General features: G+C 40.9%; 1 protein-coding gene across 4 annotated transcripts in view; it reads right to left on the reverse strand.

Moving 5' to 3' along the window:
- Nucleotides 1-12,663, reverse strand: part of Zfr (zinc finger RNA binding protein) — a 71,971-nt gene extending 59,308 nt beyond the window's left edge. For 2 of the 4 annotated variants that reach the window (XR_015442212.1, XM_087189269.1), the window contains exons 1-2: nucleotides 12,342-12,663; nucleotides 11,953-12,052 (exon numbers count right to left, since the gene is read on the reverse strand). Coding sequence is in view for 2 of the 4 variants with exons in the window: in XM_087189269.1 (XP_087045395.1) it covers nucleotides 11,953-12,052; nucleotides 12,342-12,378 (137 nt within the window). In the remaining 2 variants the exon portion in view is untranslated. The remainder of the gene's footprint in view (nucleotides 1-11,952; nucleotides 12,053-12,341) is intronic. The other 2 variants (XR_002396440.2, XM_087189268.1) reach the window with 1 other exon arrangement.
- Nucleotides 12,664-16,208: the final 3,545 nt, after the last annotated feature.

The raw sequence follows: 16,208 nt of genomic DNA on the forward strand, positions 1-16,208 counted from the left end.
GCAAAAGGGGCTGGGCATTCAGCTCAGTGGTTCCGGTGCCAAGACTTCATTGCAGGGATCCTCCAGCCTCAGCCTCAGCCTCAGCCTCAGCCTCAAGTGCTGGGATTACAAGCCACACCCAGCTCGTCACATCTACTCTTTAGTTTTAAATAGTCTAAACATGAAGACTAATTCAACATCTAAAAACCACTTAACAGAACAAAAGACAAAATCCACGTGATTTCAATTGATGCAAAAAAAAAAAAAAAAAAAAGCATTTGACAAGATTCAACTTTTCATGATAAAAAGAAACAAAGTAGGAATAAAAGAACATGATCTTAAGAATAAAAGCTATATATGAAAAGTCCATTGCTAACATCAGACTCAAAGGTACAGAAAAAATATTTCCTCAAAAATTGGTGATAAAGCTTCTTTTCAACATAGTACAATGGATATGGCAATGAAGTCTTGGTTATGACATCATTAGTAAAGACAGACAAATGGGACTATGTCAAACTCCAGTGCATTTCGCACATACCTGTAATCCCATCATTCAGGAGGTTAAAGCAGGACTGACTGCCATTGAGTTTGAGGCCAGCCTGAACTACACAGGGAGCCCCTATCTCTGTGTCTCTCTCATACATACCCACATCTCCTTCAGTGCATTAAAGTGCAGAATCATCACTGTAAAATACACACTAGCAGAACCAGAAGAAAATATCTGCAAATTATATATCTGAAGCCAAGCATGGTACACACCTATAATCCCAGCTACTGAAGGATCACAAGTTTGAGGCTAGCTGGGGCAACCTGGTGAGATTGTCTCAAAATAAAAAGGCCTGGGGATGTAGCTCAGTGATAGGATACTTGGCTAGCTTGACAGAGGTCTTAGGTTTAATCTCTAGTACCAATATTAAATAAATAAATAGGTAGATAAATAAGATATCTGATAAAGGATTAAAAGCCAGAAATATATAAAGAACTATAATTCAACAACAAAAAGTCAAACAACTTGACTAAAAAATGAAGACAGGAGCTGTGATGATCCCAGCATTCCGAAGGCTGAAGGAGGAGAATCTCACTGAGAGTTTGAGATCAGCCTGGGCTACATAGTGAGTTCAGGACAGCCTGAACTACCGTAGTGGGACCCTATCTCAAAAAAACCCAGAAGAAAAAATGGCCAGATTCAAATAGATATTCCTCTAAAGATGATATACAAATGGTTAAAGAACATATGAAAAGATGCTTAAAACCGCTGATCAGTGAAATGCAAACCAAAACAATGAGATATCTCATCAATTATAATGGCTACTATAAAAATAAACCAAGTGCTTGAGACATGTGGGAATCATTGTATACTACTGCTGGGATTATAAAATGCTATGGAAAACAGTATAGAGGTCTGTCAAAAGATTAAAACTAGAACTATCATATGACACAGGAATCTCATATTTGAGTGTATATTCAAAAGACATAAAAGCAATGTCTGTTATGGCTAGAAAATTATAACCAGAAACTCAAGAAAGTATTACATAAATGATTAGACATGAATGCAAAAATTACTGAACTAGAAAACATCTGTAAAAATTATCCAGAATGCACAAAGACAGAGTTCATGAAAAACATTGAAGAGATTAAAAACTTGGAGGTTACAATAAAGTATTAAAACCAGGTGGCACTGCAAATGGAGAAAAACAGGAGAACTATCTAAAAGCAGATTCCCCAAAATAATGAAAGTTAACAAACTTCAGATTCAGGAGTCCCCACAAACAAACCTGTAGTAGGACTCATCAAAATGGAATTCACATCAGTATACATCTCAGTGAAAAATAGTAACCAGGGCTGAGGATGTAGCTCAGTGGTTCCGGAGCCTGCCTTGAAAGCAGAAGGACCAGAGTTCAATCCCCGGTACCAAAAAAAAAAAAAAAAGAAAAGAAAAATAGTAAACAAAGACAAAGAGAAACTCTTCTAGGAAGCCAGAGGGAAATTTTGCCTATAGTGACTAACATCTACTCAAGCATGAAGGCAAGTTAAATATATTTTGAGATTAAGGAGAAAAACAAAAACCCAGTTACTCTTATACTTACATTAATGGAAATTCTGAAAGATTTACTTTAGGAAGGATGAAAATGTTTTCAAAATGAATGAATGTTAAGCAAAAAGAGTGATAAATGGGCCGCGGATTTAGCTCAGTGGTTCCACCGCCTGCCTTGCAAGTGCAAGGTTCCAGTTCAAACCCTGGTACTGAAAAAAGCGATAAATATAAAGGTAAATTTACATAATCATTGACTGTAAAATAACTTCAACAGCAATTGATTATGGGGTTAAAAAAATCTAAAATATGTGATATAAAAGTATATTAAAAAGCTTACATAACTATAAAAAAGTCTAGTATATATAAATAAATAAAACAGTCCTCAAATCTCCAGAAGAAGTTCCTATAGCTAAGTGGAAATCATGAGAACTGCTCAAAACAACAACAACAAAAAACTTCTGGGTATAATAAAAGTTGATAACAGGGCCTGGAATTTAGCTCAGTGGTTCTGCCGCCTGCTTGGCAAGTGAAAGGTCCTGATTTCAATCCCCGGTACCAAAAAAAAAAAAATAAATAAATAAACAAACAAATAAATAAATAATGATTACCAAAAATTAATCCAAACAAAGTGCTCTGTTCCAGGAAAAAAAAAAATCCATCATTTCTCAAACATATTAACAATGCTTCAAGGAACAATACGAATATTCACACTAAGAGAGAACAAAGAACTAAAAATAGCCAATTCAGGTTTTACCTTTTTTTTTTTTTGAGACAAGATCTCGCTATAGTTCAGGCTGGCCTTGAACTCCTGCCTTGGCCTTCTGCAGGCTGGGATTACAGGTATGCATCACTACACTCAGTGGTTTTTAACCAAAATTTTTACAAACTTAATGGGAATATTTTCAGAAGTTTTTGAATTTCATGTGGTTAGGGAATTATCACAAAAAAAGAAGCTAGGATAATTAGATATTGATAGTAACAAGCTGAAAAGTATTATGACTAAATTTACATTTTATAAAGGTCATTATGATAAAAAATAGTGTACTTGGGCAGGCTTGGGGAAATAAAAGACGCTATAAAGCCATCTTCATAAATCATGGTGTTCTGTGCCCTGATTTATATTGTTATTGTTTAAAAGGGTTTCTTACTGTTTTGTGTAACAAAAACATATCCTATGTCTTCAACTCTATTTTCAAGAATATTCTTTGCCAGTTATGTTTCTTTCCCTGGCCTAACCTTAAACACAGATGCTCCTCAAGTTTGTAACGCAACTCTTTATTTTTCTTTCGTTAATTCAAAACGTGATTACTAAATGCTTGATACATGCTAAGCACTGTGCTTTCACTCACATTCAACAGATTTAATAGTGGATTCCCACCCATATGGGATGATGTCCAGGATTTACACTGCCAGCCCTTATCCCTTTCTGAGCCCCCTTTCCAAGTACCTACTGGAATAATGGCTAACACCCAAGTGAATGTATGTCACTGTTCAGAGCACTTTACAAACAATACCAAATCCTCAAAACAATACAATGAAAGAATGGAGAGGCCTCTTGACATGCTGATCATGTTCTATTTAACTTGGGTGTAGGTTTACACAGGCGTGCTTAGTTTTAACAAGCTATCTTGCTACTATATGTACAGCTTTCTTTTTATACAAATAAAAACGTTTTTAAAACCTCAATCCCATGAGGTAAGGATATGGTTTCCAATTTATAGATAAAGAAACTGTAATATCAGGAAACTATCTAAGGTCACATTGCAGGTAATAGAAGAAACCAGACACATAGCTCTGGTAGTCGGGTCTTCAGAGCCCATCTAGTTTCAAACATATGCAAACCACACATTACCCTTTGGCTTAGCACACTTCCTTTGTCTAAAATGACATTTGATTTTCAGAATGAAAGACCATGATGTCTATCTCAAACTTTATAGTCAAAATTTTCTAATTTCCCACTTAAGTATTTCATTAAAACTCAAGCTCATTATCATGGCATAGTTACTTCTACATGTATCTGCTCCCATCCTTATGGCCTCATGCCCTAGAAGGGTACACTCCTTGAGAGGATACATATTATACACACTCATCAAATAGGTGAATTATTCCCTCTTTTTTCCCCATGCTGGGGATCAAACCCAGGGTTTGACGCATGCCCTTTGAGGCAAGCACTCTAACACTCGGCTAAACCTTCAGCCTTACAGATCTTTTAATATACAGAGTATACAAAACAAAACCAAAAAAAGCTCAGTATTCCATTCATTTGGTCTTTGTATGAATTACGGGCTGTGTTGCATGTGGGTTTTATGAAACATTAAGAAATGCCACAATCAGAAAAATGTATCCTAATCCTGTATGGTGATAGAGTAGTGTCATGAACAATTTATGGACAAGTACAGAAAACTCACCTAATATGTATCTAACTCTAACATACTTTGTCAAGTACTACATTAAAAAAAAAAAATTTTGGTATGGGGGATCGAATTCAGGACCTTGTGCTTGTGAGGCAGGCAGCAGCACAAATGAGCTAAATCCCCAGCCCCTACATTTTAATTTTTAACCACTTAACAGTTTATCCCAAGTGATGCTTGGGCAGCACACTCACTATGTAGCCCAGGCTGGCTTCAAACTCTAGGCAATCCTCCTGCCTCAGCCTCTGGAGTGCTGGAATTATAGATGCACATCACCTTGCCTGGCTTGCATAATTTAGAAGGAATTCACCTTTTGATATTTGTTTCTAGTGAAATCTAATAGTAAGTTCTGGTTATTTTCTTTTACTGATTCGTATTTATTTTATTTGTGAAAAATAACCTATAATTTTGTGGTACAATCCATAAAAACTCTTATCCTAAGTACGTTAGATATAATTCTTATACTTCTCCACAACTCAAGTAATATTCTTTTACAATACAAAAGGGACATGTCTGGGATACTGAGACTATATAGGCAGGAAATGCCAAAAGATCTGCAAAAGAAACTGAAAAAGGGAGAAATGTTAGCATATCAGAGAAAAAGTCTGTGTAATTAAATGGAAAAACAAAAAAGATGTCTGCTTATTGTGAACTGTTCATAATACAGAAATGATAGAACTTGAAAGAAGAAATGAAACTAAAAAATTTCTAATAGTAGTCAATAATCATAATAATTCTATGGGTGGTGTTGAGAGTTGATCAAGATCTAATAAGCTATCCTGTAATCAAAAAGTGAAGAGGGGCCGGGGATTTAGCTCAGTGGTTTCACCGCGTGCTGCGCAAGCGCAAGGACCCGAGTTCAATCCCCGGTACCAAAAACAAAAAGTGAGGAAAAATAATTATAAAATATTTATGCACCTCTGCCAAACATGGAACTCATTTGTTATATATTCAAAACAAGGGGATTCAAAAAATCATTGCAATTTAGATTAGGTCTAATAGACCAAATAATTGAAAAATACGGAAAGCAAAAGGCCAACCAAGACATCTGTCATCAATGTCTTCACCACTGTTTAGTGGGTGGACATTTTACTGAAATTATACCACCCACAGAAAAAAAAAAGGGAAAAGTAACATGACAGTGTAAACTGCTATTCAAAGAAATAAAATGCAAAACATTCAGAAAGAGACTAGATTACTGTCCACATTGTAACGATGCATTATTTATTGAATGTTTTAAAATATACCATACAAGGGCCGGGGATTTAGCTCAGTGGCACAGTACTTGCCTTGCAAGCACAAGGTCCTGAGTTCAATCCCCGATACCAAAAAAACCCCCCCAAAAACCAGAAAATATACCACACAAAAATTGCTCAATGAATTTGATAAAACTGTCATTTTCATATTTCTTACAAGATTGTCTTCTGACTAAACTGATGGCATATCTGTATATCTTTATTTTTTAAAAAAAACCTCTATTTAAGCAGCTATATATTCTTTTTTTTTGGTACCGGTGATTGAACTCAGGTCCTTATGCTTGCTTGGCAGGCGGTCAACCACTGAGCTAAATCCGTGGCCCCAAGCAGCTACATATATATATATTCAGCTATCTATATAAGAAAAACTTTCCTTACTTCACTATTAAATTAATTATTTACCAATTGATATAAGAACCTTTTAAAAATATTTTACTGTGAGACTATGTAGCTTTCCACATATTAAGTATATAGTTGATAGCAATCATGGAGTTCTTTTTAAACCCTTAACAATAGTTATTATTCTAATCTATTCTTTGAAGGAAATCCTATAGCACTGGTCAGAATTCTTATTGAAAACCAGGAGCTACTTGAAGTTTATTTCAAGGCAAGTTAGGTAAAGAAGCAGTCTCAGAGAGGTTAGGCCAAGCAAGTGATGGAGCTGAGATTCAAATCCAAGTCTGAGTATCTCCAAATTTCATGCCCTTTTCATGATATATATAGTACACAATCAGGCATTTTACAAAAATATACTCAGCATACACCCTCAACATTCTGTACTCTGGCCCACCTTAATTTTCTTCCCCCAGTGCTGGGGATTAAACTCACACATCAAGCATGCCAGGCAAGTGCCTATCACCAAACTACACCCTAGTCTTTTCAAACTACACTTAAGGCTATTAAAAACATATACAGGAATGTCCTAAGTATAACAGCAACTAGTTTTTTGGAAAAAAAATTCTCATTGCTTCAAATTCATTCATTGAATATGCATTCTAGGGTCTCTGATTCAAAAGTGAAGAGCGGATATAATTAGCAGCTGGAAAAAATTTTTTATATAGCCAGTAAATTTCCATTATCATGGTTGGTTTCGAAAACCTGTTCACCTGGTTTTTTCACCTCAGTTAGTGATTAATCTTTTTCTACCTTACTAGTGTTACTTTTGTGCTTTCCTTCAAGACATAATATTCTTTACACTCAGATAAAAAGTATAAAAGGGGGAAAAAAAGTTCACTGGCTAATCAGCCTACCCAAGCTAATTATTAGCCTGGCCAAGTTATCTTAAGTGATATGAAGATACTTATCATTTAGGACCACATGTTCTGAAGACATCTCAAAATCATTAGAGATGACTTCTTTGGACAAGTAAATCCTTAATTTAAATATCCATCAACAGTTAAAATCTACTCCAATGTTTATCATTAACACCTGCTAAGAACTCTAAGACGAAGAACAGAGGTAATTATTTTGCACATCTTTAAAATCTCTAATCTCAATAAACACTAGATACAAAAATGGCAAAAAAGTTGCTAAATGATTATTCCAACTTTATTCAAAGGAGCCGAGGATTTAGCTCAGTGGTTCTGCCGCCTGCCTCACAACGGCAGGGACCTAAGTTTGATCCCTGGTACCCAAAAAAACCCCCCAAAACCCCCAACTTTATTGAAAGTAGAATAACATTCAGACATCAGTGACACATCAAGAGTTATACAGAAGACCAATGTAGCTTAAGAATGTGCTAAAGATTTAGGATATCCATGGCTGAGGATTTAGCTCAGCGGCATTGCGCCTGCCTGGCAAGTTCGAGGTCCCGAGTTCGATCCCTGGTACAAAAAAAAAAAAATTTACACTATCCAAATAACAGATAAAGACTTTAATTAGGAAAAAACTGAGTATCTAAGGATTTTTTTTAAAGAATAAATGAAGAGGGCCAGGGACTTAGCTCAGTGGTTTCGCCACCTGCTGCGCAAGCTCAAGGACCCGAGTTCGATCCCCAGTACCAAAAAAAAAAAAAAAAGAATAAATGAAGAAAAAGTGGCTAAAACTCTCAGAGAAACAATTATGTACTCTTAATTGTGGAATATAGTAGGATTATTTTACAACTTTTGTAGGCGTACTTCTACAAGCCAAATTCCCTTTGAAAATAAGTACTACAATAAATTCTGCATCACTGGCAATAAAGAGTTTGACCCTATGAAACTTTTTCCATTGAGAATTATCTCCACATTCTTTGATAAAATCCTTATTAATGTTAAAATAGTTCTTTTCCTAAGAACTAATTATAAAATAAAATTAGTCTTCTGTATCTAAAAGTGTATCTTCTCAGCTGGCACAGTGGTGCATGACTGTAATCCCAGCACTCAGGAGACTGAAGCAGGATTGTTGGGAATTTGAGGCCAGACTGGGCAACATGGTGAGTTCAAAGCCAATCTGAACTACACAGCAAGACGCTGTCTCAAAAAACAAAACCAAAACAAAATTGCATCTTCTCAAACTAAAAAGGTGCTCCACTCAAGGTTACCCATCCAACCAAGTTCCCTTTCTGCCAGAACACAATCCCTGTATTTTTGTCATGCCTGAGATTTGCTTTGTACTGTGTATTCACAAATTAACATCCTATCAGAAACAAACACATATAAATAAAAACTCAAAACAATTTTTTCCTAAGTGGTAGAAAAAAAACAACCACGGAAGAAAAAGATTACATTTGCAAAAGTGGCGAATAGCCTTGTAGGCTTATTTACTTGCCTTTAAAAAACACACATTATCAGAAAGAAAAACATCAGATGATGAGACTTGTAGCACAAATGAGGAAATGCTTACCATAAAAATGTTTATTATAAATTAACAGAAATGAAAAAAATCTAAAAGTTAAAAAGTAGCAGAATTTTTAAAGATCTCAAAAATTTGACCTTTACTATACCATTACGAATATCCAATATGTATTAAGGAGCTAGGGCTAGGAGTTTGCTCAGTAGAGTACCTGCCTAGCATACATTAGGCTCTGGGTTTCAATCCCCAGCATGGGTCGGGGTGTGTGGGGTGGCATCAATAGTCTCAGCACCCTGCAGCCAAGGCAGGAGGATTCCAAATTTGGACACAACCTGGGCAACTTACTGTCTCAAAATAACTACAAAAAGGGCTGAGGATGTAGCTCAGAGCCAAGGTCCTGGGTTCAATCTCCAGTATCACACAAAACGGAAGTCAAAACAAATGTGATCAAACACTTTACATAACTGGGACTAAGAAAACAGAACTGGTCAGGCGTGGTAGTACAGGCCTGTAATCCCAGCAATCAGTAGGCTGAGGCAGAAGGAAGGTCATGAGTTCAAGGCCAGCCTGAACCACAGTGAGACCCTGTCACTCACCAACCAACCAATCAACCAACCAACTAGAGCTGGAGTTAAAGATGTAGGATGTGTACTTTTAATTATTTATATCTAATGACAGGTGAAACAATTCATTCACATCTTCCACATTAAATATTTAAAAATCCCCAAGTTTGAGATTTTTCAAATTAAAAAACAAAAACAAAATTAGCAAACTACCCTTTTGTCTTCCACCTTCAAAAGTTCCATTGTAACTATTTCAGCCAAAATAAAACTGGCAACATTACTACCATTTTTTGCATATGTTTTGGTTTTTTTTTTTTTTGCAGTACCAGGATTGAACTGAGGACCCTGTGCTTGCAAGGCAGGCGACGCACCACTGAGCTAAATCCCCAGCTGTTTTGGTTATTAATGTTATTCATCTTCCTTGGGCAAAGTAGTACCATTATTGGACCTGGTTTCTTGTTCTTAAATGCAAACAACTTTCATGTACAATACTATGTTTATGTATAAGGACCCTATTAGTTTTGGGTATGTATACATAAATAAGGAGTATCAAAAGACTAGTTCTCTCATTAGAAATACACATATCAATCAGTTCAGCAATCTGATTACTGTTACAGTTTACTGAAATTAATATTTAAGACTCCTAAAATATTAGGTATAGAAATTTTGTAATAGTTCCTTATACTGGGATAAAACACGTCTCAGTATCTTTAAACCCACATTCCTCCCTTTCTTTTTCTTTTTTGTTGCTAGAGATCAAACCAGGGCTTCAGGCATGCTATGTAATCCTCCTCTTATTTCTAACTGTAAATATGCACTTAGAAAAAATATTTCAAAACTGCAACCATAGGTACAGTAATTCTGTAAATTTCCCACTGAGATAAAACACACATGCATAATTATTTTACAAGAAAATCAAGCATCTTTAAACTGACATTTCCTCCCCTCATTTCTTTCTTTCTTTTTTGGTACCGGGGATCGAACTCCGGTCCTTGCACTTACCAGGCAGGCAGCAGAACCACTAAGCTAAATCCCCAGCCCTCCTCCCCTTATTTCTATCTGTAGGTCTGCATTTAGAAATATTTCAAAACTGCAACAGAAAGCAAACTCATCACTTTTCAGCAAGTAAGCAGCTAATAATTCAACAAATCAGTTGATACAGAAAGATACTGTGTATGAGGTAAGATACTATAAAAAGAAAAATACTACCTAAAAGAAGTAAATTTTCAATGATTAAACACAGCCTTTTTAGAACACATGCTACTTGCTATTTTGTTTCCAGAAATGTTCATAACTTTAAAAGAAAAAGTAGCTAAAACTTTGTTGTTTAATTATCACAACTTGTAAGCAACAATTTGTTAATGTTTGAAAAGCCCCAAGATTTTGTTGTAACAATGTCATTTCTGTCCTTTTTTAATACAGGCCTCCAGAGATTTGTAAAATGTCACATAAGATGAAGGCATTTAACAATTAGTAAAGTACCAACTTTATCAACATAACACACATTTATACATTTTAACATCTCTTAAAAGTAACTGTGGCCGGGGATTTTGGCTCAGTGGTTTCGCAGCCTGCGCAAGGCCTGAGTTCGATCCCCGGTACAAAAACAAACAAACAAACAAACAAAAAGTAATTGTGGATTAAGCATTGTATCTTATTTCAATTGGCAGCATTTTCCTCTAGTAGTACAGAAAATAATGGTGTATCTTACAAATGGCATCTTAGGATACCATAAAACAACTTCATTCCTCAGAATTACAAGTTTCTGTCCAAAAACATTGGCAGCCCCACTATCTTACAGATGAGGAAAATGAAAACTCAAAAGTCAACAACATCATAAGATCAAGAGCAAAAGAGATTGTTATCCAAGTCTTCTGACTCCCAAAGTGCCTTTTCCATTACACAAGCTGCCCAACGTACATGTGGTGAAAAAAGACTACCTGGGTTTAACAAAAAGCAAATGAATCTAACACACACAGATACATATAGCTCATTATTGTGCTAACGATGTGAATTAAAAGACTGTCTCAGACTGACTCAAAAGTAACAAAAACATTCAGTTTTCTGTGCTTTTGTCTCTGGTTAAGATGTATAATAAACTACAGACAGTTTAGAATTGACAGCTTCCCTTGAGGTAGAGATTCCATCCAATCCATTACAATGACTCAGTACAATCTTACTTGCGTTTTCTTCTCCCCAGAGGAGAAAGACTCCAACAGCTAAAACAAGGCCGTCTACTCATTTTATCAGCACTAGAAACTTCGCACATCTTTTCCAGTGTAACAACCACCCAATTTACAGGTGGTTGTGGTAATAATATTAACTTTTCTCCTTGCAAGGAAAACTAAAGGTACCCGATTAATTCAGTGATGCCGGCAGCTGGTTTGCAGGACTCTCGGGGGAGGGCAGGGGCACAGGACCAGGGAGAAGGTACCGAGAAAACTACACGTTATCATTTGGGCTACGAGGGCCGGAGGCGGAGAGAGTCGCGGGAGACCAGTCGGGCCAGAGACTCGGCACTACCCGCCAAGATACCCTCGTTCCCCTCTCCATCCCCCAAGTCCCGGGGAGATCGGAGATGGGGGCCTGCCGGGCGGCGGTGGCTGGCGGTTCGGCTCCGCTCCAAGGCCGCGGGAGGCCATTTTAGCTCCGGGGCCGCCGAAGGCCCCAGCGGCTCTCGTCCCCAAACCTCGGCCGGCTCTCTCTCCCCGCCCCCACGGGGGCCGCACCCCGCCGCGGCCGGGCCGGGTCGGGCCGGGCGGATCAGGGCGGGGCGGGCCGGGAGAGGCCGCAGGACCGGAGCGGGGCTGCCGCGGAGCTGGGTTCGGGGCCGCCGGGTGGGGGCCGGCGCGGGGGCGACCGCGGGGGCGTCGCGTCGGCGGGATCCGGGCCGGGGGGCGAGGAGGGCAGAGAAGGAAGAGAGCGAGGGCCGTTACCTATACTGGGCCGCAGCCGCCGCCGCCGCCGCCCCGCTGTGGGTGAATCCAAAGTAGTTGCCGGTCGCCATTTTGGCATCTTCCCCCAGCCGGCTGGGCACTGCAGCGGGCACGGAGAGTCGGGTCCCATGGCGGGAGGAGAGACGCGGAGGGACCGGGACGCCGAGGGAGGGCAAGGGAGAGAGAGAGGCGCCGTGAGAAGCCGCCCCGGCCGGTTGGCCGCGGCCGCCCCGCCGTCCGCCTCCCGCCCCGCACTCCCTCGCTCACTTGCACGCCCCGGTGGCGGCCGCCGCCTCCTCCCCGGAGCCAGCGCCAACCCCCGCGCCTCCTCGCAGCCCGGGGCCGGGGAAGGGGCAGGGCCGAGGCCTCGCGGGCCACATTAGACTCACCATAGGTGAAAGAAACTACAGGGCATATGGGAATCATGGGCTCGGGCTGCTGCTGCTGAACTCTGAACTCTCACCCGCTGCCTCCCTCTGCCCCGCTCCTCCTCAGCAGAGAACAGACCGCCGCTTCCAGCCGCACTGCGCAGACGCGCCTTCGCGCGGCATCCTGGGAGCTGTAGTCCCCGCCGCCCTCGGCTCCCCCGCGGGCGCGGGCGGTCAGCGCTGTGCGGCCGCTTGGCTGTTCGGGTAAGCGCCGCCTTTGCGTGGCCGCGGGCCGGGCCTCTCGGAGGCAGTGGGACCGCAAGCGGGAGCTATGTGCGTGAGCAGCGCTCCGCCCCTCCGCGGGGGAGTGAGTCAGGGAGCGTGACCGAGGGAGTGACGTCTGTTAGCTTTCTCGCCTACTTTACTCGGTTACTTTTCGCTCCGCTTCCTTCACTTTTGTGTGTGCATTTGTTCTGTGCGTTTTAGTCCGTTCTCTTTTCACTAGAATGTGCCCTGGACAAATTAGGATTCTGCCTCGTTTCCCGCTGCTACACCCCTCCCCGCCTTTGAAGTAGGATGGAGAGGAGAGAAGGAAGAAAAGTACGCGGGACTCAAAAGACACCCAAACCCCAGGCCCCACCGCCCCACTCTTCCAGGCTGGCGAACAAAACAAAGTCCCAGTTCACGTGGAATTTACACGTAGGAGGGGTTGTGAGGCACATAACAGCCAAAACAGTCTGTCCAATGGCGACTGGAGCTTTAAGAATAAAGCAGAGAGGCCAGGCATGGCGATACGCACCTCTGATCCCAGCACTGGGATGGCTGAGGCAGGAGGATCCTGAGGGCAGCCTAGGCTACAGAATGAGTTCAAGAGTAAAGGGAGCTGCTGTTTTTTGTTGTTGGTTTTTGGTTTTTGGGGGGTGGTGGGGAGCTGCTGTTTTAAAGGACTATTTGAGTAGACCTGAAGCGAAGGCGCAGCCTGGTAGATACCTAGGCGGGGGAGGGCCCTAAATGGAAAAGTTCAAGAGCAACAAGGGAGGTAGGGTTGAAACTGAGCGAGACCGGTTCAAACTTTCAAGGCCAGCCTGAACTATGTAGCCAGACCCTGTCGCAAAACAACAACAACAGCAACAACAACAAAAGTAATTGATGCCGGGGGTGGTGGTTTATGCCTGTTATCCTAGCACTCAGAAGGCTGAGACTGGAGAATCACACACGGTTCAAGGCCAGCCTGGGTTACAATATTGTATGAGTTCTAGGCCATCCAGGATTACATAGACACTCCATCTCAAACCGTTCTCTCTCTCTCTCTCTCTCTCTCTCTCTCTCTCTCTCTCTCTCTCTCTCTCTCCCTCCCTCCCTCTTTCTCTCTCTCAGGCAAAGTACTCAGTAAGGATGCCAGGTCTTTCTCTTTATTTTTTATCTTTGTCTTTTTGAGACAGGGTCTCACTATGCAGTTCAGGCTGGTCTCGAACTCAAGGCGATCCTCCTGCCTCAGCCTTGGGAGTGCTGAGATTACCACTACGTACCTTGTAAACCACCACATCCAACTTGGTGCCATATATTTGTGGTAAAGATAGAATAATACTCTTCTCCCTCACAGCCATTTCTTCTCTGTTTTGCCTTTACTTTCCCAGGTTCCCACACACACACACCAGTCCCCCACTAGTGTTGAACCCAGGCTCTTATATTAAGCTACATCCCCAGCCTCTTTTTAATTTTCTTTTTGTTTTGAAACAATGTCTCTCTAAGGTGCTAAATTGTCCAGGCTAGGCTCAAACTTTTGACCCTCTTGCCTTAGCCTCCTGGATGCTAGGACTACAGGTATGTGCCTCTAGCCTGGGTTTCCAGTTCATTTTCAGCCATTCCCTTTCCTCTTGCTGTCCCTCTTCTGATGGACTGTTTTCTGCTCCCTTACTTCTTTCCTGCCTCCCACAAATGAAGCAAAAGTGCTTCATTTGCCACTTCACCTTCTGCATACCATCCCCCAATCTCCCTGCTATGCACCTCTGCTCAAAGTTAGGCACTAGCATTAAATAGAAATTCAAAAGGTGAATCAGCATTCATCCATGAAATTCAGGGCTTTATCACCTTTCAGAGCAGAAGCAATGCTTCAGTTCTTATTTGTGTCAACCCTACTCCCCCACAACTCCTACAAAAGTGCAGGTTCTGAAAACCTGTCTGATTTGTCCCCTTACTCATTTCAAAAAGAGAAAACGTAGAACATTTGAGGAAAATTAATGTCATTACTTTTGAGAATACTGCTGTTTCCCCAGGCAAAAGTTATTTGTGCTTCAAGTATGTTGCTAGGAAAAAATATCTCCTACACAGGTATTAAAACAGCATTTTTAAGGTAGTTTGCCTTCAACTTCATTGAGTAATGAAGCTTCAAAACACTGATTTAACTGCTTTCACAAAGCTATTAGTTACTAGGCAATTTGAACAAAACTGAGGGAGAAAAGACAGGTGTTAATTACCTGCCTACAAAGATTATTTAGGCCAATTTTTTGCAAGGCTACATAGGGGACCTTTTTTTTTTTTTTTGTACCTGGGATCGAACTCGGGTCCTTGCACTTGCCCAGCAGGTGGCGAAACCACTGAGCTAAATCCCCGGCCCCTTTAGAGGGCATTGTGTTGTTGGCACATCCCAATAAGAAAACATGTAACTAGGGAAGGAGAGCAGGCCTCTTCTCCTTGGTTCCTTTTCGTAGGGGTCAGAATAGATGTTACAGTAGTAAATATTGTTTATGTTTCACCCAGCGAGAGAGAACCAACCAGAGACCGATATTAAATCCACACAGGAGTTTATTACCGGCCGGGACTCGAGCCTCGACTGGGGGTTGACAAACATGTTTTATACACCTTGAGGCCAACAGTTTCTAGGCCCCCCTATGGGATAGAACTAGTAAAGCAAGCAAAAGGTACAGAAGCGGAACGTCCTGCTGTTAGAACATTTGTAAAACAATAGTTGATTAATTGTTGTTTCTAAGAGTCTCTAAGGGAAGGAGGTTTCTAAGCTTCCTCCTTCTGAGTTCATCTACAGGGCAGGCAGGTGGGTCGAGCAGCAATATGGAGTCTGTCTTGCTAACAAGGGTCCTTCAGTTTACAATAGCTCTCTCTTTAAAGATGCAGCCTGTGGGAAGAGCCTTAACTTGCCCATACCTTGGGCTTATTTAAGGAAGGAGTTTTGGAGAAGACAAGAATTAAAGACTTGAGCCCCCCCCCCGCCGTGGTGGGGGTTAAATGAGGTAGCATTTATGTAACTTTTTAATGTAAAAAGAATAAATCTGGATGCTTGTGAATCTTTTCAAATCAACCCCCTAGTAAGTAAGTCAATGCATTGTGTCTTTCACCTACAACCAATAAGTCGGTGGCTCTGCTTTAGAGGAGTACACAGAGTGCCCAGTGTACCCAGCACAGCAGCACCACTGTACAATCTGCTGGGCCAATGACAGAAGATAAGAGACTTTATTTGCAAGCAGTTGATTATAATGTCTGGCATCCTTCATGTCCAGAGTGGTTCAAAATGCAAAGCTGGAGCCAGGGATTTAGCTCAGTGGTGCCGCCGCCTGCCTCACAAGCACAAGGCCCCGAGTTTGATCCCTGGCACCAAAAAAAAAAAAAAAAAAAAAAAAGGTCAAAATGCAAAGCTGATCAAACCCTCTGTGATTCCCATCCCACTCAAAGCAGAATTCTTCCTTGTGGCCTCCAAGACTTAATGGTGGTCTAGCCTTGTCTTTTCAACCTCTTCCTCCTTATTCTTTCCATTCCAATGAAATTGGCCTCCCTGTTTATCATGCTCCCTCCCTACTGCAGGGCTTTGGTTGTTCTCCTTGTCTAGGATATTCTTTCTTTTCTTTATCCGGTTAATCTCTGTGTGTAAAGATA

This window comes from Heterocephalus glaber, unplaced genomic scaffold (assembly GCF_053883595.1).
Source record: "Heterocephalus glaber isolate CG9 unplaced genomic scaffold, H.glaber_assembly_v1.0 deba00001538, whole genome shotgun sequence".
NCBI classification, from domain to species: Eukaryota; Metazoa; Chordata; class Mammalia; order Rodentia; family Bathyergidae; genus Heterocephalus; species Heterocephalus glaber.